The sequence below is a fragment of the Panthera leo genome, chromosome B4 (assembly GCF_018350215.1).
Source record: "Panthera leo isolate Ple1 chromosome B4, P.leo_Ple1_pat1.1, whole genome shotgun sequence".
Lineage (NCBI taxonomy): Eukaryota > Metazoa > Chordata > Mammalia > Carnivora > Felidae > Panthera > Panthera leo.
The window spans coordinates 91,129,440-91,155,966 of record NC_056685.1 but is presented as its reverse complement, the minus strand read 5'-3'; the positions used below and the strand labels follow the sequence as shown (position 1 = coordinate 91,155,966).

General features: G+C 38.9%; 1 protein-coding gene across 11 annotated transcripts in view; it reads left to right on the top strand.

The window, feature by feature from the left end:
- The window catches only part of GRIP1 (glutamate receptor interacting protein 1), a 682,479-nt gene that overhangs the window by 537,106 nt on the left and 118,846 nt on the right, over nt 1-26,527 (top strand). For all 11 annotated transcript variants that reach the window (XM_042947102.1, XM_042947098.1, XM_042947099.1 and 8 more), the window contains 3 exons: nt 3,744-3,827; nt 8,501-8,576; nt 10,990-11,135. In XM_042947102.1, the coding sequence (XP_042803036.1) occupies nt 3,744-3,827; nt 8,501-8,576; nt 10,990-11,135 (306 nt within the window). The remainder of the gene's footprint in view (nt 1-3,743; nt 3,828-8,500; nt 8,577-10,989; nt 11,136-26,527) is intronic.

Sequence of the window (26,527 nt, the reverse complement as noted above, 5' to 3'; positions counted from 1 at the left end):
AGCTGCCCAAGGCCAAGGCCGAGACAGGTAACTCTCAAGAATCACATAATTTGAGGCTCAGCCACCCCCAGAGTCCAGAAAGAAGTGGAGGAAGGATATTTGTTGCATGTCTGTGTGTATGTGATCTGATAGAGAAGGAATGGAATTCTGACCTTGCTCAAACCACTTACCTTTTGTAAGACTTAGATTCTTTATGAAAATGGAGTGGTTGATCTACATGAGCTCTAAAGTTCTTTCTGACTTTAGAATTACATTGTAGTTTTGAGACTGTATTTAGAGAGAATATTTCCAAACTGTATCTTAGATATTTATGTATTCAAAGTTGGTCTATGGCTACCTGGGTGGCTCAGTTAGTTGAGTGTCCAGCTCTTGGTTTTGGCTCAGGTCATGATCCCGGGGTCATGGGATCGAGCCCCATGTCAAGCTCTGCACTGAGCGTGGAGTCTGCTGGGGATTCTCTCTCTCTGTCTCTCTCCCCTGCGTGCTCTCTCTCTAAAATTAAAAATTAAAAGTTGGTCTAGAGCAATGCCTTCATGTTTTGTGGTGACATAATCCCTAAAGAATTTTGAAACCATAATCCTCATTTATTTTTTAGTAAGCCACCTAACATTCTTTATTATAAGCTTAAATCATTGGAAAGGGTATAATTTCTGGCATGCTGTTCATTTTATATACCTTTAAGTGAAGTTTCCATTCAGACCTTAGAGCTACGTATTTGCCTCATTTATTTTATGGAAAATGTCTGCTACAGAATCTGATTGGCAAAGGCAATCCTCACTGTTAAACCATCAGCTAAATCAGATTAGCTTTCTATCAGACGGAGTTCTTTAATTCAAAAAGATGTGTTAAAGTGTGTCCCTGTGATTGTCTCTTACTTCTCAATTCCAATTCTAAGAGAGATAGACAGGTGACAGATGATGATGATGATGATGATGATGATGATGGCAATGGGAGGCGGGGGGGAGCAGTCTCAGGTCTCCTCCACATATTTCCTTCCAGGATTCAGTCTGAAGGAGCAGAAGCCACCCAGAGAAAGCTCTTCCTGTGGCCATAGCAGAGGAAAAGCAGGATAGTCCCAACTACCCGAGCACATTTCCAACCAAGTGCTTATTATATCTCTTAACATCCCATTGGCCAAAGCGAGTCACATGGAGAAGCCCGACATATTGAGGAGGGAAAGTATACAACCCTTATCATGCTATTGAGGTAGGAGTTGAGGAGTCAGGGAAATAGTATATAATGTAGAAAAATCTAATCTGCCATAGTAAAATAATATGGATAGCAGTACATGCATATTCCCATAGAGAAACAAGGGACAGCAGCACCACTAAAATACTGAGGAGAAGTATTTTTGCATTGCAATATTCATTTCAACTTAACCCTTCTGTGTACTGCATTTGATTCTCTGGGGAAGCTCCTTATGTGGATCCATTATGTCCACATACACAAATGTGAAGTAATGAATAAAATGCACATGGCAATAGCAGGGGTCCTGCTATTGGATATGAAAACCCAGTCACCAAGATCCAGTCATGCAAATGAAAATTATGAAGACCAAATCTATTTCATTAAGTATCAAAATGTAGTTAACATTCACATTTATTTTTGTGAAGGATAAACAGCAAGAGTGTGGATAATCCAAAGCTGTAGATAATCCTAAAAGTCTTTCTATTGACTCTAGATTGGAATGTAGGAGTTTGTGGTCCACAAGATTGAGCTCAAGCAAAATTCAAACTACGGTGAACTATGGTGCCTTTTTTAAAAAATTTTTTTGAGGTTTATTTATTTATTTTGATTGAGAGAGAGAGAGAGAGAGAGAGAGAGCAGAAGAGGGGCACAGAGAAAGGGAGACGAGAATCCCAAACAGGCATCACGCTGTCAGCACAGGGCCCGATGTGGGGCTCAGATTCACCAACGGTAAGATCCATGACCTGAGCTGAAGTCGGACACTTAACCGACTGAGCCACCAAACTACAGTGCCTTTCATTCCCAGAACAGACACCCGGCCAACAAGGACAGGTGGCCCCGAATTAGAATTTGGTTGTATAGAATTAAAAGTTGATTTAATGTTTAAATGAAACAGTATTTGTAAACCACTTTGCAGATTTCCTGGCACACAGTGGACGCTCATTAATTCTTTCTCCCTGTATCTTTTCCTTTCCTTTCTATTTGTTTCATTAGAACAAAAAGATCGTGTTCTCAACCAATTACCTCAAGTGGCTTGTTTGTCATGAAAATAAGAAAACGTTTGATTTGAACTCAGTTTCTTTCATTTAATTAAAACTGTACCTCAACACTTTCAGCTATTTGTGTACTGTTCCTAGCTGATTAAAATGAACTGAAATTCCCTTGCTAGCAAGAATATGACATTTAATTAAATCAGCAGTATACCAAAACATTTGTTCAGCTGTAGGGTTATGTTGTTTTTCAGCAGATCCAAGTTCGTGACGTACTTTATATCCCAGCCAGATATGCGCAGTTTTGTGAATTTATCTGTGTGCTTTTCATAATCATGTCTATTCCTTTGAGGATTCAGAATTTCTGATAATTAAAAATAATTGTAATCAATGCTACATTAAAATTACTTCCTATTTCTGTAAATGGCAAGAAATGTTCTTTTAATAGATGCAATTAAATTCTATCTTTAGAATCTATACCTATATTCCATCATATATTTCTTATTGATAAATGTTTCATGCAATAAAGTTTTCAAAATCTAATCGCAATGTTAAAAATATGCCATTGATAAGGACCACAGCATTAAGTAATTAGATATCATTGTACAAATTCACTTAAGGATCTAAGACCATCAGATTCTATACTTGCAAATTCTTTTCTCTCTCTGAATAAAAACATCCCTGTATCCATAATGATGAAATATTAATTTGTGGAAATTTGGTTGCTGTTGTTTTTTAATTCAGCAATAGTGTACTATCTAAGCAGAATTACCCACCACTTGCCTGGAAACAGTCTCACAGAAGAGTTTAGTTACTATACCTTCATACAACCTACACCCTGTATTATACACGTATACTGTATGTGATATTAATTAGAGATATCAACTTGGCCATGCAGTTTTATTTTGTGAAGTAAGAGCAGTAAGCAGGCAAACATAACATAAGCATGATAGTATCAAATGAAGTCAAGTAAATATTTTATTAGACAGCAGTAGCATTTTGAATGTACAGAAATATTTTTGCCATCCAGGTTTGATTTGGGTTGCTGATGTCTTTGTTAGTTGCTGTGCATCGTGTCAGAAAATCTGTCTTCATCGCCTAATCTATTAGTGGTAATTTGAGAGTAATACTTTTTCTTCCTGCATTTCCTCCAAAAATAAATGTAAATGCATTAATTATTTCAAGGTTTACAAAAATCATATTGCTTTTGCATTTCACAAAGGGAAAATAATTCTCTTGATTACATGAAGAGTGTCTCTCCTGGTATATAGAGTTCTAACGATGTGAATATTACACTCTAGCTAGAAGCTGGCTACATAAGAAGAAAGGAAGTGCCTATGATTTTGATTCCACTCGGGTCTAAGCCTAAGTCCCTAATGCAGACAACTATTTTATGGTATTTGTATGTATTTTTTTTAACATTTTCTTTGAAAAGAAGTTATCACCCTTGTATTTTTCATAACAAGAATTATTTGCAAGGGGGATCTGTAGTGTTTTATGCCACATTAAAAAAAACTGGAAATGTTGTTATGATTTAATATATTTCTCTCTCTTTCCTGCATTCAGCTGTTCAAGGATCGAGTGTTATTTTCCGAACGGTGGAGGTCACATTACATAAAGAAGGCAATACCTTTGGTTTTGTAATCCGAGGTAGGTGGTGGCTAGAAAACATGAACCATCAGATATTCTTAGAGAATTTGTCAATGAAATATTGGGAGTGAACTAGAAAGTCATCCTGAAAACAACAGCAACAACAGATGTTCCCAATGCATAAAGTCCCCTTATAATATTTGCACCCATTCTTTTAAAAAAATAAAGCAATGAGTAGGAACCAGAGTGGAATCCAAATGACTTAGATCTGCTTTCAGTCCATACAGAGCAAGAAGTCACTGTTTGTAAACCTTGTCAATTCATTCATCCTGCTGATTTGCCACTTTTCTACGTGTCTTTTGCTTTCCCTTTATACTTTTCTGTATCTCTGAGTCAAAAATGTTGATGAATATGGCTTGGTTTGACTTAATACACTAGGATTAAACAACTTTGTTTAAATTATTTTCTCCTGAAATACATTTTGTTATTGTAGCTTTCTAAAAATGGATTGAAGATAATCTGATCCCTTGGGAACCTATGTGCATCAGCTTAACTTATTTTATTATGGGATGACATTAATCATAAAGATTTCAGGTGACTCCAACTTGGCTATAAAACCATGAATTCTGAGCTGTAATTCTGACTTTTAATATTTTATTTTTCATATTAGCAGTTTCACCCCTCAAAGACTATACATAAACAACTCATAATTCTGCGTATGACAGTAAAGTTCAATAGGGAACTATGTATGCATCAGAAATGTTTTTAACATTTCACATTTCGTGATTTTTTTTTGCTTTTACCTATTATATTCTATACTTCACCAGGGTCTAAAATTTATCCAAATTATTAAAACATTAATTAAAATTAACTAAGCATCTTGGGGCGCCTAGGTGGCTTAGTCGGTTAAGTGTCCAACTTCAGCTCAGGTCATGATCTTGTGGTTCATGAGTTCGAGCCCTGCATTGGACTCTGTGCTGATAGCCCAGAGCCTGGAGCCTGCCTTGGATTCTATGTCTCCCTCTCTGCCCTCCCCAGCTCATGCTCTGTCTATCTGTCTGTCTGTCTCTCTCTCTCAAAAATAAACATTAAAAAATTTTTTTAATTAACTAAACACCTTAATAAATGCACATGCATCAAGGAATAAAAGAAATACATTCATTTATACAGATTTGTCTTAAATGACTAAGCCTTAGATTCCATTCTGTACCAATCATTTAGCAAATCAATCAGTCAGGTATTTATTAAGGACAGGTCAACATGTCAGCATAGGGCCAAGTATTAGAGAGTCATAGGACAGGACCCTATCTGCAGGGAATTATAGTCCAGTGAATTTAAGACAAAGTGCCTGAGTGAGCGGTAGAGAAAATGGAAAACGAGGAATTCACTGAGTGGTTTAGACCAGCAATTATTACCCTTTTCTGACCAGCTCCTTTTTTTTAGGTGGTGCAAACAGGATCATTTTACTTTCATCATTTACCTTAACCATTCCCAAATTTCTGTGTAAAAGAACTAGATGAATATAGTAAAAAGTCAATATACAAGTAATTTTGGCTCAGAGGGTGGTATATACAAATCCGTTTTTGCAGTGTAGTATGATAGAGAGGCACTCTTGAATCACATGCATACAAGCCTAATTACTGAAAAGCTGCAGTAAAAAATACTGCTGGGTGCAAATATTCATTACTAGTTGTTGTGTGGTTAATCAATAGTAAATCAAATTGCTAATGAAAGAACTAAAACAACAGTAATTTATCATTAGGAACAGAAAAAAACGGAAGCATTTGAAATCTACAACCACCACAAGACAGCTGATGATATAATGTTAGCAAAATGCTTATCTTGCCATTTGCAGGAATTCCAAATATCTGTATGTGCATGAGTAATAAGAATTTTATAATATGAGCCTAGGATACTATCTGGTACATCGTAGGCCCTTAACAAATAAATGAATAAGTAATTGAATGTTGCCTAGATTTGTGCAGACATCAGACTTCTTAGTGCTATAGTGATTTTAGTTTAGGGGCACCATATTTTGGTCGGCTTTAAAAACTCACTTAGTATATTAGTTGAACGTAAAAGTTTGTGAAATTTTGCGCAATTTCTCATAAGAATCACATAAAGAACTTAATGTTTAGATTAGTTTGAGGCCTATCTGAAGGCTCTTCCTTGCTCAAAAGGTGACACCCACCCATTGCTTCAGAATCTTGATTAGTCACAAAAAGAGTTGCAGAATGAGAAAATACTGTGGGCAAGTGTTATCATGGCCAAGAAGACATTATGGCATAGATGGAATTTGAGCTCAACTTATTTTGGTGAGAACACCAGGACTTTCAGGAAGAAGGAGGGCAATATTACAGATGGGGCATATTCATTTAGTACTGGTGAATTTCTTCTTAACCAATTAGAATGGGTCGTAGAACAATAATACAGGCTTTTACCTGATGAATGGAATTGCATTTCCAGTGCTACGTGTCATAGGTTCTAGCACCTTGACTCGCCGAACAGTAGAACCTGGCACCTTTAGAATGAAAACTGATGTTCTGGCCTAAATCTTGCCAGAGTTAAATTTCAGTTAGTTCCCTCGCCGCCAAGCTAAGGCAAACTGCTTGGGACAATAGGGAAAGCACTCTGCCACTAAGTTCTTTTTCACTTTGGGCAAGGAAAATTTACCTATCGATCATTCTCAACTCTAAAATTATAGATAGGTCTACTCATCTGCTAGATAGAGCCCAATGTTCAGATTTGGTCTGCGTTGTGTCTCTGGCATTGATACTTTTAAAAAGCATTCCAGGGGACTGATGCCAACAGGCAGCCAGGATTGAGAAATACCACTGGGCTCTGTGTGTCTCAGTTGCTTTGCAGTTCCAAACTTGTAAAATGTAAGTGAATCGCAAGCTACATCTGGTTCATTATTTCAAATAATGGTAAAATGTCACATATCGAGAAATTCAGAGCCATCTCACACTTTGCCATGCATTCACTGTTACAGATTTAAATGTGGACCTCCAAATCAAAATTATGGAAGCTTGTATGGCCGTCAGCCCCCATCCTTTTCTAAATCAATATCCCTTCAGGAGAAAACAAACCTACCTTTTTACGATCCCCTTGTAAAAGAGAAATTACATAGTAGTATTTATATAAATATGGGTAAGCATGTGCTGTAATTTATTGTCATGGTTTCATTTTAAAATCCTTTTCCAAGGAAGTTGTGAATTTCCTATTGTAAACAAGGAGGAATTTCAAAAGAAACCATCAAACTGAGTGGAAGAGTGAGGTACTGAAAGGGAGCTTTTATCAATCAGCCAGACTGAATAAATCATTGGTAATAGAAGTAAGCAGAAAGGAAGCATTTGCCTTCATCGGGAGCAGTGAATGCCTTTTGATTTGTCTTTTAGGTTGGATTCTTTAAGTTGACCTCTCTACCTGTTCCAAGTTTGGGAAATGCCAGTCTGTTCTACCAGGAAGGCGTTAGGGAAGGAACATCTGACGATAACATTCGTATTTATCAGATACTGGCAGGTATCTGGTGGGTAGCCAAGATGGTGAGGTATACGGAAATCAGGTCAGATGCAGAATAGTTAAGAAAGTGGAAATGTCCAGCCTAAAGAAGATGAGACTTAGCAGGTGTATAATCACTGTTTTCAACTTTCAGAAAAAGTTTCTTGTAGTAGAAAGCATACATTTTTGTTTCACTGCTCCAAATAATAGAATAAGAACAAGTAGGTGAAAATTGAAGGAAGTTAGATATCAGATGAATAATTAGGAAGAAGCTTCTAACACCCCTACACGTCCAAATGTGAAATGGGCTGCCTCAAACCTAATTAGTAGGCCATCTTGTGGGTCTCAAGAAAAGACTGGGGGAGCACAGACTATGGACGTTCTACAAAAGGGTCCTGGATTTAGAAGAGAGTTTATAATAAATTACCTTCCATCTAAAAGCTTTTATGTTTCCAAGAATTCTTGAGCAGAAGTTTTCCGTATATGGAAATAAAATCTCCATTTAAGCATTGCAGTTGTCTTGAAATTATCTGTCCGTTTTTTGAACACCCCAACTTTAATGGAACCCATCTCAGCCACTTGAAGTTTTTTCTTTCTTGTTTTATATACTTACGTATTTTCCCCCCTCTCCAGTTTTTGCTTCCTTTATGCCAGGTTGTAGACCTATTCACCTGTATTATAGCCCAGCTGGCTATTGTCATAATCAGGCTAGTACTTGTTAAGTAGTTTATGTTCTTTTTTTTTTTAATTTTTTTTAATGTTTATTTATTTTTGAGACAGAGAGAGACAGAGCATGAACGGGGGAGGGTCAGAGAGAGAGGGAGACACAGAGTCTGAAGCAGGCTCCAGGCTCTGAGCTGTCAGCACAGAGCCCTACATGGGGCTCGAACTCACGGACCGTGAGCTCATGACCTGAGCTGAAGTCGGACGCTTAACCGACTGAGCCACCCAGGCGCCCCAGTAGTTTATGTTCTTACGACACTGGGTGTTAAATATTTTATATATCGCCCCTGAATACAGCCATGTATTTATTGAGAGGTGGAGACATCATGACTTCAAAAACATATTCTATATAAAATGAATAAGATTTTTGGAAAAATTTTACATGTTTTCCTCCATACATCAACAAAATGTACTTTAGTTTCTCAGCTGCCATTTTGTGAGTGAATTTTTTTTTTTTTTTATTTTTTTTAATGAAAGCACTTATAAGCTGTATTTCTTTTGTTTGCCAGGAGGGGCACATGACGATAGAAATAAATCTCGTCCAGTTGTAATAACGTGTGTTCGTCCCGGAGGACCTGCTGACAGGTAAACTTCCTCTGTCTGTGTCACTATCCAAACAGATTCAACAAAGCTGGGGACTTTGGCATAGAGTTGAGGAATTAGAAATTTCATAGTGAAAGATAGATATTAAGCAAACGTGTTGGAATGTGAATACTGAAATTGTTGGGCTGCCAAATCAGAAGAAAGAAGGTTTGACTCCAGGCTCAACACTCACTACCCTATGTGTTTGGCAAGTGACTTACCAGTTCTAAGCTCAGTTTCCTCCACTGTGAAATGTCGGTAATAATACCTACCTGACAAGGTCTTCAGTTTTATCAGAGACTGGCTGGGGCCTTGCAGGGGACCTTTCATGCAGTAGATACTTAATAAAAGGTAGCTGGCTTTTTAAAGGCACGTACTTTAAACACATCGTCTCCCATTGCTAACCTCCTCCCCTGGAAAGATAGGTGGTGATGTTCTGACTGTTACTATTAATCAACATCCTTCTGGTTATTATTATCTGTTGATGATGATTATGTATGTGAGAATGGAAGTGATTTCAATAAAAGGGAAGGAGCGTTGTCAGTACCTAGAGCTATCTCTTCGGGACTAATTTGAGTATCTGAAGAGGCAGCTCCTTCATCTCTTATATCACAAATATTAGAGGAGGTCGTACGTAAACGCACAACTTAGCTGTCTCAGGAGATGCTTGTCTTTGTATTAATTTCCCATCGCAAACGTCAATTCCATAAAGGCAGGGGACCACAACTCCGGCCATTCTCTGTGGTTGAAGGGTGGGAGAAAAATGCCCTGGTTACCCCTGACTCTGCACTATGTTTCAAACCAGGATATAATGTTTAAACCTTTTCTTATGCAATAGAAATAGTAATAATAAATACAGTTGATTGAGCACCGAGCCATGTGCTAGGAAATGTACTATGTGTTTAGCAGACACTATTTTATTTGTCCTCACAACTGCCTACTAAGTACTTTTTAGCCACACTTACAGTGATAAAACTGAGGCCCCGTGTGGGTACATGACTTACCAGCTAGTACACGGAAGAGCCAGGCTAGGAATTCAGGTTCATTCTCCTTCAAAATCCATACTGTTAGCTCACTTTTCTAAAAAGTTTGTGTTTAATATAAAATAAGAGAATATGAAGATACTGATTTCTCACCTGCACCATAGTATGTTTGCCTTTGCAGAGGACAACACAAAGTCAGAATTTGCACAGAAATCTTGCCTTTTTTCCCCTCTCCTGCTTCTCTTGTGAATTATTCTTCCTGCAGTAAATGAGAATATTTCCTTATTAACATTTACCTTGGGGTTAACAAAAATGTCAGAAGCAAGCTACTAGTTTCTGAGCAACATATTATCAAATTAACTTAGGATGAAATGGAATCTAAAAGTTTAAGATAAAAATTTAGAGTCAAAGTTCTTAGAGAATTATCTAGGCGAAGGATATTTAAGAGATCACTCTTATCCTTTCCAAATCCTCAACTTGTAATCCGCCCACCCCAGTTTGATTTCTCGTATCATGACCCTCCCTGAGGCAGGAGGGTTATAATCTGGAAGCCTCCTGGCTATATTTTAGTGGAGTCTCCAATGTCCTCAGGCATCTTCTTCCAGTGCCTTGAGTGTCTATGGTCACAGCAGAAAGAATAGTATTTCCCTGTCTCTTCCAAGGAATATGAGACTGAATCAATTTAATGATTGCCAAAATGGCCTTATAAATCAATAGGGAAATTTCTAGACTAGGGAAATTTTTCACCAGTGCTCCCAGTCCTGCTTGGGTTCACTGATAATAAATGGAATGGAATCAGCAGGCTTTTCTGCTCACCTGGCTTTGGAAAAAATAGGTAAATGCTATTTTCTGGGCTCTAATAAATCAATTTTAGGTATTTAGACAAGAACCTAGAAAAGGGAAAATGTGCCTTTAGTATTTTTGCACCCCAAGAATTAACTGGGGGTAACTTGGTGATCGACTATTGGGCAGTTATTTCCTTATTACTGACTTGCATATTGCAGCAATTTTCTGTTCAGAGCCACCTCTTTAGTCCCTTACTATCACACTTGATGCGTAAGACGAAGCGCAAATAGGATGGATGGGGGAAGGTGTGAAATACCTGCTTTGGCTGAGCGACTCTTTTTTTTTTTTTTTTTTTTAATTTTTTTTTTTTTTAACGTTTTTTATTTTTGAGACAGAGAGAGACAGAGCATGAACGGGGGAGGGTCAGAGAGAGAGGGAGACACAGAATGCGAAACAGGCTCCAGGCTCTGAGCCATCAGCACAGAGCCCGACGCGGGGCTTGAACTCACGAACCGTGAGATCATGACCCGAGCCGAAGTCGGACGCTCAACCGACTGAGCCACCCAGGTGCCCCTTGGCTGAGCGACTCTTAATGCTAACCCCATTATGTTACATTAATGAAGACTGTTTCTGTGTTCTCCCTTCAGAGAGGGCACCATCAAACCTGGCGACAGGTTGCTCAGTGTGGATGGAATTCGGCTTCTTGGAACCACGCATGCCGAAGCCATGAGTATTCTTAAACAGTGTGGACAAGAAGCAACGCTGCTGATAGAATATGACGTCTCAGTGATGGGTATGTCGGAGTCCTGAGGTTGTGCTCACTAAGCTCTGGGTCATGTCATTGTGCATCCCTGATAAACCACTCTGGGTTAAGAATGAACTGTGCTGTCCTCCTGCGGCAGACAGAATTTCATCAATACTCCATCATTACTCTGTTGGGTTCAGGAAGAGGTGAGTGGTGCTTTTCAGCGATTTAGAGTTCTTGTGTCAATAGCTTCTATAATAAGGTCTCATTCCATCAGAACGTTTCACCTGGCAGTCAGTTCTATGTGGATTATACTTTGGCAGCAAAGTATTTTCCCCTCCAAATCGCAAGAATAGTATTATTAACTAAAGGGCTGGTACTTTTTCTTTTACTACACGGAGACTGAGAAAAATAGGAGATTTCTTTCCTTCTTGTAACTTCACAGCATGAGGCCAGCGAATCAGAATGAATGGAAATGACCAATCATTGTATCCTAAGATTTAGGAATAAAGAGAGGAAGGGGACCATATAGTATCAGTGGTTAAAATGAGAAGTTGAGGGGCGCCTGGGTGGCTCAGTCGGTTGAGCGTCCGACTTCGGCTCAGGTCATGATCTCGCGGTCTGTGAGTTCGAGCCCCGTGTCAGGCTCTGAGCTGACAGCTCAGAGCCTGGAGCCTGCTTCCGATTCTGTGTCTCCCTCTCTCTCTGACCCTCCCCCCGTTCATGCTGTGTCTCTCTCTGTCTCAAAAATAAATAAAAACGTTAAAAAAAATTTTTTTTTTAAAATAAAACGAGAAGTTGAGTACAGTATCCTTTTTTTTTTTCTTTTAATGTAGTTGACCCACGATGTTACATTTGTTTCAGGTGTACAACATAGTGATTCGACAAGTGTGTGTGTGTTGCCATGTTCACCACAAGTATAACTACCATCTGTCACCATGCAACACCATTACAATACCTTTGACTGTATTCCCTTTGCTGTACCTTTCATTTCCATGATTTACTCATTCCATAACGGGAAACCTGTGTCTCCCACTCCCTTTCACCCATTTTGCCCGTTCCCCCACGCTTTTCCCCTGTGGCAGCCATCAGTTTGTTCCCTGTGTTTAAACGTCTGAGTCTGCTTTTTGTTTGTTTATTCACTTATTTGGATTTTTTCCAGTTCCACATATGAGTGAAATCGTATGGTAGTCGTCTTTCTCAGTCTGATTTATTTCACTTAGCATAATACCCTCTAGGTCCATCCATTTTGTCTGAAATGGCACTATCTTGTCCTTTTCTATGGCTGCATAATATGTGTATACATCACATCTTCCTTATCTATTCATCTATCAGTGGACACTTCGGTTGCTTCCATATCTTACCTATTATAAATAATGCTGCGATAAACATAAGGTGCATATATCTTTTTGAGTCAGTGTTTTGGTTTTCTTTGGGTAAATACCCAGTGGTGGAATTATTGGACCATATGGTATTTGCTATTTTTAATTTTTTGAAGAAACTCCATACTGAAGCACCAATTCACATCCCTACCAACAGTGCACGAGGGTTCCTTTTCTTCCACATCCTCACCAACACTTGTTATTTTTTGTCTTTTTTTAAAAATATTTATTTATTTTTGAGAGACACAGAGACAGAATGCGAGTGTGTTAGGGGCAGAGAGAGAGGGAGACACAGAATCTGAAGCAGGCTCCGGGCTCTGAGCTGTCAGCATAGAGCCTGACACGGGGCTCGAACTCACAAGCTGTGAGATCATGACCTGAGCTGAAGTCGGACGTTCAACTGATTGAGCCACCCAGGCTCCCCATTTCTTGTCTTTTTAATTTTTTTTTAGCCATTCTGGAAGGTATAAGGTGATACCTCATTGTGGTTTTGATTTGCATTTCCTTGGTGTTTAGTGGTGTCCAGAATCTTTTCATATCTCTGTTTGCCATTTGAATATCTTCTGTAGGAAAATGTCTGTTTAATTCTTCTGCCCATTTTTAATTGGATTATTTGTTTTTTTGGTGTTGAGTTATAGAAGTTCTTCCTTTATATATTTGGGATATTAAACCTTTATCAGACATATCATCTGCAAATCCTCTTACATTTAATAGGTAACCTTTTTGTTTTGTTGATGGTTTCTTTTGCTGTGCAAATGCTTTTTATTTTGACATAGTCCCAATAGTTTATTTCTGCTTTGTTTCCCTTGCCTTAGGAGACATATCTAGCAAAACGTGGTGTAGTATTCTTTCTTCCAATAATGATTACAATAGAAATTAATTATATTTCTGCCCTTACAACTATGGTGAAACTTGGAAGGTATCCTCATCTGGCTTTTAAATGTTAAGAGAGAGCCCAGTTTTGTGTAATGTTGACAAAGGCAGAAAAATTATGAAATAATGAATTGGAACTTGAAATTGAAACTAAATCATGTTATATACACTTCTTAACAATTGTCAGACATGATTATTTGACCTGATTTTACCAGTAAGTTTTGTGCTGGTGAAATGTAGCAGAGAAAAGAGGCTTACTCTATTAACTGCAAACTCCTTTCTCCTTTATTTCCCACCCTGTGTGATTCATGTAGAACAGTGTTGCTTAAAAAATATTAATATGTCTATTGGCCTGAAATGTTTTAAAAGGTATGAGGTTTCTAAAAAAAATTTTAAGTATGAGATTTAAGGAGTTCTTAGCGGAATAAGCAGTACGGTATGCTCTTGACATGGAAAGTTCGAAAATGAATGAACTTCCCACCCTCCTCTACCCTTCTCTTGTATTCTCTCCCACCCTCTTTTCTTTTTCTTTCTCTTTGGTTATATAGGTTTTAAGTTAGATTTGGAGTTAGGTGATTTGGGTCCTGTTCTCACTCTACTGATTTCTAGCTATTAAGGTGGACCATGTCTCTTATTTCCCTGTGCCTTAGTTACCTCATTTGTCAAATGGGGACTTGCTTACTGTTTCTCAACTTTTTCTCTCTCACTCTGTTCCTCACTGTCTGTCTTCCATTCTTCCTCCTTTCCCTTCCAGCCACCCAATTCTTTGATATTCTGCTCTCCATTTCTCGCTATGAGTACTACTCTATTCTAACTGTGTCCTACTCAGCTTTTTTTCTAGTATTCCCTATAGCCATCCTCCTTTTTCTCTGTTTGTGTGTCTTGCTTTTTTCCATTCCTGTTTTCCTAATTTGGGTTAAGATAGGATTAGGTACCATAAGCTCAAATAATTTTTTTTTATTTTTTTAACATTTATTTATTTTTGAGAGAGACAGAGACAGAGTGTGAGCGGGGAAGGAGCAGAGAGAGAGGGAGACACAGAATCCAAAGCAGGCTCCAGGCTGTGAGCTGTCAGCACAGAGCCCAACGCGGGGCTTGAATTCACGAGTCATGAGATCATGACCTGAGCTGAAGTCGGACACCCAACCGACGGAGCCACCCAGGCACCCCATATAAGCTCAAATAATTGATGATGACAATTGGAGGAGAGAGAAGTACAAATGGTGTCCTAGAATATGAGATACTTTCAATTAGAATTATTCATCAAATATGAACTGATACTTTCTATAGCAAAAAACACATTTTCCTTTTTTCTTGTAATACTTTTTCTTTTGCAACTTTTGGAGCTCTTCTTTCTCAACAGGAATAAAATGAGCTCTTATGCAACACAGCCTGGGAAAATGATGAGCAATAATAGCTCAACCGTATACAAGGACAGCATCAAGTACAAATAGCAGAAACCCAATGTAGACTAGCTTCAAGAGGGAATATGTTAGCCTACAAAAGCTTGGACTCCAAGGTGTAGCCTGGCTTCAAACATAAGTTCAGTAATGTCATAGACATTCTGTCTCTCCGATCTTCTTGCCTAGGAAAGCCGCTCCTTATGTTATGACAAGATGGCCCCAGCAGCCACACGCCTACATCATCTTGAGAGTTTATGATACCAGAGGAAGAAATGAGAATGGATCTCCTGTAAAAGACTCTCAGTGACTTAGCTTGGAGCAAATGCTGACCATTACCCTAATCACTGTGTCCGGGGATATAATGCACTCTTTGCTCCTTTGGCAGGAGAGGCAGAGTGTATGTTGAACAGCCCCAGCAGAATGAAACAGAGAAATGGCACTTCCCCAAAGCAGATGGTGTTGAGTTGATGAAAGCAATAGATGCCCTTTTGAGAACATATTTTGATGTTAAATATTACATTCCCACTCGCAGGAGTTATATTCCCTCTAATCTGAGAGTTTTCCTTGCTTCACATCCTCACCAGCACTTGGTATTCCCAGTCTGGTTCATGCTAACTATTCTGATGGTTGTTAAGTGATATCCCATCTTAAGCTTAATGTATATTGTCTCCATGAATAACCACGTGGGACACCTTTTCATTTCCCAGCAGGACATACTTGCTGCATTGACTTTACATTTAAGACTTTTATTTATCTATATACTATTGAAACTACGACACATTATATCTTAGAAGTATGTATACATCTGTAATCATAGATATAAATATTGATTTTAATTACTTATATACCCTTAAAAGTACACAAATTATTTCTTAGGAAGTATATCTGTGTGTGTGTGTGTGTGTGTGCGCATGTGTACACATCCAACTATAAATCTCAACCCTGGAATCAGATGTATTTTTCAGTAAGTCTCAAAATATAAATGTCAGCAAAGTCAGCAGTCTATTTAGGAAAGCTGTTGACACTATAGATTTTATTAATTAAAGTTGAATTTAATCTATGTTAAAATTTTAAGGAAAATGTATTGAGATAAGGAAGACTGTAAGAGGAATAGGTTTAGGGGGAAATTAAGAGCTCAGTTTGGGGTATGTTATGTTTGAGATGTCTCTCTACCATTCAAGTGACATGTGACATACCCACCTGTGTACAGTTGGGTATTTAAGCCTGGATTTCACTGCAGAAGTGAGGGCAGGTGATGTAAATTTTTAACTCAACAGCACAAAGATGGATCTTAAAACCATGAGGCACCTGAGGGGGGTGAGACAGAGGACTGAGCTCTGGGGCTCTCCAAAAGTGACAAGTCACAAGTCAGGAAGGTGAAGAGGAACCTGCAAAATAAATTGAGTGATGGAGACAGAGAACCGAGGCAGAGTGTTGAGGCATGGAGGACAGATTTTTCCTTTGTAAATGGTGGTAATTATACCACCACACTCACAAGTTGCTGTGAGAAGCGAAAGAATTAATACATATGCAGTGTTTGGCACATAATACGTGCATAGTAAATATGAACTAATCATTTAGAATGTTAACGAACATTCTGACTTCGGCAAAATGTAGTGCCTCTTGAAGTCAAAAAAACTTGATCGAGTCTTGGTTCTCTGTTGACCTTGGACGAGTTATTGAGCCTCTCCAAGCTTCGACCTTCCTATCTCTAAAATAGGGATGATAATAACACTTCTATAAAGGATTGATGGAAAGACTGAGTGAATATATATAAAGTGCTTACCATAACTAAACTGACCCATTATTGAATACCAGGAAATTAAAGTTGACTGTTTCCATGCCCCACTTCCCTAAAATGAACCTCACATCACCCATTATTACCCTGGATGAAGAAGGAGCTGAATCTTCATTCTGTGACAATACTAAGTCATTGGTAGAAAGTGATATTTGAGTGATAACGTGTTCTGGATTGTTTTATTTCCTAAAATTCACTGAAATACTTATTTTGCTTAGAACTTTGCTGAAAATATTTCTAAAGTATGTTTCCTAGAACGTATATTAAATTAAAGATACTTGAGTCCTTGATAGAGCACATGGAAACAGTCCCCCAAGATAGAGGGCATTGTTCTGAACATCAATCTTTACACCAGTGCCACAGAGTCAAAAGGTTTAGAGATTATGCTAAATCTGTACTGATTTATAATTTATTCCAGAGTTTTAAAAAATTACAAGATCCTCTAATATTAGTTATTTTATAACTTTCCTCTTTCTTCCATGGAAAGAGCTGTGGAAAGCCATCAGTCAATATGGATTTCTTGTCGGTTATATTAAACAAGGCTCACTGTAGTGTAATTTAAATAAGCTTTCTCACCAAGAAACAGTAATCATAGTCACTTAGTAGATGTCAAATGTAAACAGCACATTATTGTAGTTGCAAATAAAGATGGAAAGACAACTAAAATGTTTCTCAAAAACTGTGAAATACAGTGAAATTTTCCACTGTCATCCCTAATATTTACTATCCTCATGCATAGACCTTTCAAAAATATACTCTCTCCCTCCCTCCCTCCCTTCTATGCATATATGCCCAAGTCAAATCCACCTCCTTCCCTGATCCTACTCTTCTTTGGTTCAGTCAGTCTCTCATTTTCTCTTCCTTTTGAACCCCACTGGCGCTCCCTTGGCAACTCTGGAGGGCATTTACATTTTGTCTTGCCTAAGTTATCTGTGAGTTTTCCTGTTGTGCCTTTAGGTTCCATAGACTCCTTGGGGACAGTAATTGAGTCATCTTTTTTGCTTATTTCTATTGCCTCTCACATGAAGTCTCCAGATATACACAGGAGGCTCTTAATGATAATTGTGGATTGAACAATGCAGTCACCTATAGATGAGCTGTTTTTATGACTGATCATCATGAAGTGGATGTGTATAGAATATAGCAAAACATCAATGTTTATGTGGTAGGTTTAAGATGAAGTTACTTCATGATATCATCTTACATTTCAGAATGACATCACGATCTTTATGTTTTTATAATTATGAAATTTATTGTCAAATTGGTTTCCATACAGCACCCAGTGCTCATCCCAGCAGGTGCCCTCCTTAGTGCCCATTATGAATCTTTAAATCACAAAACCTCTTCATCTACCTATGGTGTTTTTCTGTGCTCCTGTAATGCTCTGACTCTTCTCTTAACTATTTCTCTGCTCAGCTTCAAATATTTCCTTTCATTTATCTGGACTGAGCCAGCATGCAAAACCAAGAATGCTGAAAAAAATGTTACCCTTTCCTTTGAAATGCCCATGCCTATTCTATCTTTGCCCAGATGTGTGGATAGTCCTTACTTCTATTCAACCCTTAGTAATTTTCAAGTAATTGTTTTAACAGATACTGATTTGAGTGTTATGAGTCTTCGGAAAAGATGACTAACTCCTTTGCAGTCAAAAGTATAGGTTTGTGTGGCACCTGGGTGGCCCAGTTGCTTAAGCATCCGACTCTTGATTTTAGCTCAGGTCATTATCTCACAGTTCATGAGTTCAAACCCCGCATGGGGCTCTGCGCTGACAGTGCAGAGCCTGCTTGGGATTCTGTCTTCCTGTCTCTCTCTGCCCCTCCCCTGCCCACTCTCTATCTCTCTCTCCATTTCTCTCATAAATAAATAAATAAATAAATAAATAAATAAATAAATAAATAAATAAATATATTTTTTTAAGGAGTATAGGTTTATTGGTGTCATCACAACTGTATCTTGGCCATGCTTTGCATTTCATTTTTTCGGAATATCAAGATCAAGATGTAACACCTTCCACCAGTGACTTCTCAGTCACAGGTTCCAAGAGTAAATTGGCCACTATCTGTGTTCTCTAATAAATTTCTTCTAGACGATCTCAATGTACTGGAAATTTTTTCCATCGAATTTTTCAAGGGAATTTTTCATGTGTGTCATAAATACTTCTAGAAGGGCTCCTAGAAGTATTTATGACACACATGCTTCTTTATGGGTCACCAGCATAACCTCCCCTTCACAGAAAATTTCATAAATGGAAGACCAGAAAGTTTTCCACTTAAAAAAAGTCTAATTTTCAAATGGCAACAGCCATTTACTTGGAATATTATTTTTCTAAGATAAAAGGCAGATCTCCTTAAAACTTCTCCTTTTGATCTAAAAAATGATTTTTTGCAGAATACTCTTGTTCCTAGTCATCTAGTTCTCTTTTATGTATTCAAACTAGAGCCACTTAACAGATGTTTATGGACACAAAAGAAATGGGTGAGGAGAAAGTTACCTTAAATTAAAAAAGGTATATTTTTTATTTTATATTACTAGATTATAACAGAGGGGTTTTAAAATTCACTTTTAGGGGCGCCTGGGTGGCTCAGTCGGTTGAGTGTCCGACTTCGGCTCAGGTCATGATCTCACACTCCGAGAGTTCGAGCCCTCCATCAGGCTCTGTGCTGACAGCTCAGGGCCTGGAGTCTGCTTCCGATTCTGTGTCTCCCTCTCTCTCTGCACCCCCCACCCCCCCACCCCCGGTTCATGCTCTGTCTCTCTCTGTCTTAAAAATAAATAAAAAACATTAAAAAATTTTTTAATTAAAAAAAATAAAATTCATTTTTACATTATAGTACAAGATGCAAGTAGGAAAGTGCTGAAATCTTATTTGTACACATTATTGAAATGCCACTTGCATATTCCCCACCCAGGTCAAGAAATAGAACAGAACCATTATCGCCAAAACCCCAATGTCTCCACCCAATCGCTACCCCATCGCTTTCCACAGTGTAACCCCCATCTTGACTGACTAAACCATAAATGTGTTTTCCTGATTTTGGAACTGTTTATAAATGGACCCACGTAGCCTGTTTCTTTGGTACTGGGCTTCTCTTGTCCAACAGTGTGTTGTGAGATCCACTCCTACCGTTACCTGCAGCAGTAATTCATTCTTTTTGTTATTATAGCATTCCATTATACCAATCGATCACAATTTAGCCTTTCCCATTGATGATAGTTTATATATTTTGCAGTGTGAGGCTCTTACAAATAATGCTACTGTGAACATCCTGGTGTATGTCTTGTAGTAAACATATATATGCATTTCTATTAGGTTATGCCTAGGAGTGGAATCGCCAGGCCACATGTTACATGCATGCTCAGCTTTAGTAGATAGTGCCAAACAGTTTTTCCAAGTGGTGGTACCGATTTGCATTCCTGCTGACTGTTTTGCTTCCTTCCCACCCTCACCAGCACTTGGTATCATCGATCTGTTTCATTTTAACCATTCTGAGAGTGTCTAGTGTTAGCTTTTTGTGGCTTTAGTGTGTATTTCCAGATGAATAAGGATGCTGGGCACCTTTTCATTATTTGTCATCTGGATATTCTCCGTTGCAATATGTTTGTTCAAGTCTTTCGGTCCATTTTTTTTTCCGTTAGGCAACCGTATCATTATAGATTTATATGAGGTCTTTGTACATTATATATGCAAGCCCTATTGTATTTATATATGTTACAAATTGACCCTAACTACTGTCTGGAAAAGAAATGCCAAAATTGGTAGATTTCAGCTAATCCATAACATTCCAATAAACTGCTTGGTTGCCTTTTGGGAATGTCCTGAGATTCTGACAAACAGAAGCCTGGAAGAGGATGTAAAATTCCATCTAGTTTGTTCTACCATCTTCAGGTAGATGTTGCCATTGGAGTTTAGTACTATATCAGTATTAGCTATTGCTGTGTAGCAAAATATTAGTATTAACTCTTCCTAGGGAGCAAAATATCACAAACTAGTGACTTCAAACTACACCCATTTATCACCTCACAGTTCTAGAAGTCCTAAGTCCAGGAGAGCTCTTCTGGATTCTTTGCTTAGCATCTCTCAAGGCCCAAGTCAATGTGTCACCTGAGCTAAGGTTTTATCTAAAGGCTCTGGGAAAGAATCCACTTCCAAGCTTATTCACATTATTGGCCAGTTCTTTGACGCTGCAGATCTGAGGTCCCTGTTTCCAGCTGGGAACTGTTTCTTGCCCTTAGAGATGCCCACATTCCTTCTCACATGGCCTCCTCCATCTACAGCCAGCAATGTAGTGTTGGCTATCCCTCACATTTTAAATCCCTGACTTCTCCTTCTACCAACAGTCAGAGAAAGTTCTGCACTTTTAAGGACTCATTTGATCACGTGAGGCTTACCCAGATAATCTCTCTTTTTAAGGTCGCCTGGGTGGAACGATACAACACAGTCATGGGAGTGATACATTATCTCATTCAGAGGGTCTGGGGATTAGCACATGATGGGAGAGGGACACCATGGTTTCAGAGATTCCGTCTACCACAAAATCAAAGAGAGACAGGAACAGATTAGAAGAGAAATGCCAGCACTTAGAGATCGAAACACCTGTGGAGAGGTCATCGGCTAGACCAACATCGGTGCCTACTTTGAAGTAATTCTCAACATGTTTTGCATGAATGAGTACCTTTGAGATTCTGTTTTATGCTGTTACATTATATCACCTTTCTCTGAATGTTCTTGTACAAATAAACGGACACAGTATCCCCAAACTATAGTTCAACTAGAATGGGAAGAATCAGTAACTTTCCGGGTTTTTTTAATGTCATCTCTGATTAACAGGTGGTGGTTGTCTGAACCACTGTGGTAAGAAGGAGCTTGAAGTTTCCAAGCTCAATGGGAAAGACAGTGATCACTTACACCATGTACTGAGTGCTGCAGGTACCTATGAGTGCAAATGCAGTCTTGTTACCACCCCTTGCCCACTCAGAGGTCCAAGGGACACTAGCAGCCACTGGACCTGCGAACTAGTCCAAAGTTGAATCAATTTTAGAGACTCTCTGTCTGATAAATCTGAATAATACAGCACTTCGTATCATTGTCTTCTCACCATAACTGGAGGCTTGTCCGTTTTTTTCTACAACCACATACGATAATCCACATTTTTTACGCTCTCGAGGAGAAGCAGCAAACTGGAAGGCATGGAGCATGTATCCTTTGGTCTGCACCGTGAGTTTGAAAAGTTAGAATTGGTTTTGAACATTTAGAAATAAGAATTTCTCATTTAAAGTAAATCTAAATATCCGACTGCCCTTAACAGTTTAACAGCACTAGGTTGGCCTGCCCATATGGAACCACGGGCTTAAGCTGAGTCTCAGGCTGTCTCTTTGGATAAGGGATATTCTCTCCCATTTGTCCAAATTATTTCCCTGACACCCACCCCTTGCAGCAAGTCTGCTCCCCACAGGCATTTGGGTTTGTGATCCTTGCTCTGCACTGCGTGACCTTTCTGTTCAGCCAGCGTAGCTCCAAGACAGGATTGGGCAGGCTCGCAGAAAAAAGGTCCCTACCAGCAGTTTCTGTCCTAAGTGGTCCACATCCTTGTCTGTCTAACCTCGCATTTCCCCAAACAGGTATTTGATGACTCCTGGGGGTGATGTGAAGAGTTTGGCAGACTGGTAGAGATGGGAGCCGAGATGCTCAGCCTAACTCAGCCCACTGTCGATCCCTCTCATCTGAGCCACCACGGTTCCCCATTCTGCTCCCTACTGGGCCGGCTTCCTCATGCTTATTACACCCTGATTCTCTCCTTGGGCTTGGGGGGTAGATACGTATCTTGAAAGCTCATCCCAAGTAAGTTAGTTTCTGGGTCTCTAAAGCGATGCGGATAGTCTGGTTTTAGCGTGAGAGGTATTCATTAACCTTTTTAATTAACTCAGTAACATTAATGGAAGAAAATAAAATACTGTAGCATATCATTCAGGAATTCACACCTTCTAAAAGTTTCCTGTTATATGAGGTACTGAGGAGATGAGCGAGGTATCAGAGTAGGAGTAAGATAGAGTAGTAATTTAATCTCTGCCTTTTTGTTAAGAGCCCATTTGACTATATTTTAGGTGATATCCATTGTGATAGAATCAGAAGGGTCTTTTAAATCTTTTGGACCACTGTTCCTCACTTGTGGCATGAGGGGACTAGACCACACCATCCCAGAGGTTCTTCCAACTCTAATATTCTGTCTCTTTGAATTTGATAACTTCTCATGAAAGATTTTATTTAAAAAAATTTTTTTAACGTTTATTTATTTTTGATACAGAGAGTGACAGAGCATGAACGGGGGAGGGTCAGAGAGAGAGGGAGACACAGAATCTGAAGCAGGCTCCAGGCTCTGAGCTGTCGGCACAGAGCCCGACGCGGGGCTCGAACTCACAGACCTCAAGATCATGACCTGAGCTGAAGTTGGGCGCTTAACCAACTGAGCCACCCAGGCGCCCCTCATGAGAGATTTTAAAAACTATCACCTCTTCTGTTCTCATTGATGTAATTCTAAAGCAAAATACTATAAATAAAAATAGCTTTAAATAATATTTAACTATAGTTCAAACTGAATTAAAAGGATTACGGTTAAAACCACTATCTAAAAAAGGAAAGTTGGGAGTGCCTAGGTGACTCAATTAATTAAGTCTCCAGCTCTTGATTTTAGCTCAGGTCATGATCTCACGGTTAGTGAGATTGAGCCCCACGTTGGGCTCTGTAGCACAGAGCCCATTTGAGATTCTTTCTCTCTTGCTCTCTGCCCCTCCCTCGCTTATGCACACATGCATGTGCACACTCTCTCTCTCCCGCAAAGGAAAGAAACTTTAATAATAAAAAATAGAAAGGAAAGTTGGTCACTTCCCTTGTTAATCACAACAAACCCAGCAATCTCATTTCCGAGAGATTTCTTCCCAGCATTTCCATAATAGGCATAAGGCCAAGTTGCTGCTACGAAGCCACTATCTGCAAAGATCTTGATCTTGGCATTCTGAGACATTAACAAATTAATGGAAAATGGGTTAAAATTCCCTCATTTTCAGATTGAATATTATGCTTCTAAAATTAAACATGTCCCTTAAGGGGAAAATTGGTCCTTTAATTGTAGTATATTTTAGACAAATGAAAAACTGCCTAAACTCTGTCAGAGGAAACCTCTTTGCATGGTAAGTTTCAGTAAGGTCACATACATGTATTAGGTAGACCAGAATTGCATTTCCTTTTAAGAAGGGTAACAGGTAAGCACTTTTATCGATCACGAGGTCAGTTCTTGGACATTTTTTAGAGTACTACCCAAGTGCTAATCAAGATTACTTTTCTCGGTGGTTGGATACTAATTCTATAATTCCTTGCTGTCAATTGGGCAAGGAAAAGTAAAGTAAGTAACTAAGAAAAGTAAAGTAGGATACCAAAATATCTTTTACTGGGGAAAAATCATCGTTCTTTATATCTTTGTATCTTCCGTCAACCATTATGAATAACTGCAGGCTATACCTTCCAAAGAAACAGAAGACCACAAGCTCCCTGTGAGGCATGAAACTCTCCTAACACTTTTCTCCATATTTTAGTTATCCTTGTTCAACAGCATCCACTTCAGTTCTTGTATACAGTAAAATTAGTATTTTTAGCATTGTTTATGATATACTAATAGGTAGTAAAGGATCAGGTTGACTCCCAACAGTCATAATACCAAGGGAACAAACTATATTTCTACTTGTTTCTGCAGCTGTGATACTGAATGTGGCTCCCAGACCCACTGTCTTATCACTCATGAGGGTGCCTTTACTCTACATGATAGCACCCACTGTATTCCCCTGCCTCTTGGATTTTCCATATGATCCACAATTATAATGGTAGAAACTGCCCTGAATCTGTCTCCATGAATTCAGGAGGTCAGAGCCGTTTTGTAAGGATCCTCGGGTTTACTTTAAGATAAATGGAAATTTTTCTACTGTGAATTCTCAGAAGCAGACTGAGATCAAACTTTTCATACGGACATCCTTGAGAATACACCAACACCCAGCATCCTCCCTCTGTAGCATCTGGTTCTCATCCCCTGAAGGTATTGTGTTGAGAGTAAAATAAGAAATGGAAAAGCCAGCAGGTTTTCGCCCGATCTCTGCAAGGGCAGTACTACACGGCATTAATCTCGCTCAGAATCCCTGTAGCATTTAATGGAGTCATTCACAAGAAACAGCAAATGACTGCTAAACGGACCACACCACCTCCTGCAGAATTATTTTATTTTAAAACAAGTAAAATGCAAAGAGCCATTCCGTAATTCTTCCCTCGACTTCTTTACTTTTTCTGTCTCCGAACATACTCTCTCACAATGTTATCATCTATTCCGACAACTACCACCATCTTTATTTGGACCTCTGCCCACCCGTTAGCTATAAAATAAAGTCCAAAGTCTTTAGTCTGACACTCAGGCTGTACCCAAGCTTTTCCTAACCTACCTTTCTAGGTTTGTTTTTTGTTATATCCCTGGAAAACCCTGGGCTTCATTCAGCCACACTGGACATCTAATGATTTGTGAATGAGGTTTTACCATGTTTGTGTGTTTCCTCATGGCTTTCATCCTACCTGTACAGCATAGTGACTTAGTGATTAACAGGACCCAGGTTGGATTCCTGGCTCTGCAACTTACTAGGTATGTGACCTTTCTAAGTCTCAGTTTCCCCAACTGTAAAATGGGAATCCATCACAGCAGCTCCTGCCTATGGTTCGTGGTGGTTAAAGTTGTCAATACATTTAAAGCAGTTGGCATATTCCTGGCACGCATAGAAACTTAAAAATCTGCTTTTATTATTGTCATTATTATTATTGTTGCTATGTGAGCTTTCTCACTCTCGTATTACAGCCTGTCAACTTGACTTCTATTTCCTGAAGCTAGACCTAGCAAATCCAACTGGTAGCAATCCCTCTGTCGTCTTAACTCCTGTGGTGGCTTTTTTAGACACCTCTTTATAGTCTTTACCCCCGAGTATAGTAGTGTGGTTTTCTCTGTGTGTGACCATGCTCCTCTATGAGATTAGAAACTCCCCGAGGACAGGCACTATTTCATGCCCATATGTATCCTCTGCTGTGCCCTATACATGGAAGATACTATCTCTTGGTTGACTGGGCAAATGAATGAACAAATAAGCAAGGATTCATTCAAAATAAGCCTGTCTTTACCCTAAATTTAACAATATTCAAAATAACTTCTCATGTATTTAGAACACTTTTAGTCTACGGGACACTTCACAATCACTATCCTACCTTATCCGTACATTACCTCTATAGACCACACTTCCTCATGTGTTTTGAGAGAGCCTGAAAGAATTATGTGGACCCTGGGAGGCTGACACTTTCTGATCCATAGTACAAGGATCTACATGATTTCTACAGCAACAGGTCAGTTCACATTAAGCTTGTGAATGCATTTGCCCCTTAAGGGAACAAATCAAAACATACGCTTCATGACCATCACACAGGTAATGTTTACTGTTGAAGGTTACATTTCTAGAATATTCGGTAAGAACTTTGTAGTTCATATTTGCATATCTTGGGCAACTTTCTGTTCCTTCTCAGGGAACACATGTGAGACAGACCTTAAATAAGGTCTTCCCCCAAATCACTGCTCTCTTCACGGTGCCATTTTTTACAGAGTTCCTGGAGCCACCCACTGAATATTCCTAATCTTCTCTTCCCTGTGGTAGAAAAAAAGATCCTTCATTCCAGGTTCCTCACCAGTGGCAACTCTGTTCCATCTATCAGTGGCAACTCTGGGCTCAAGGCTAAATCAATGATGTTGGAGTTATCATTATTGTTTTTATATACCTAATGAGGTAGGAAAGGGAGGATTTCGACTGTTCTAAAAATTAGAAATCTAAGGTACGTTATTTGCCTTGATGACACAGTTTATAAATGTCAAAGTGAAAATTCAGCCTTTTTGCTAACATAATATGTTGCTATTAGCA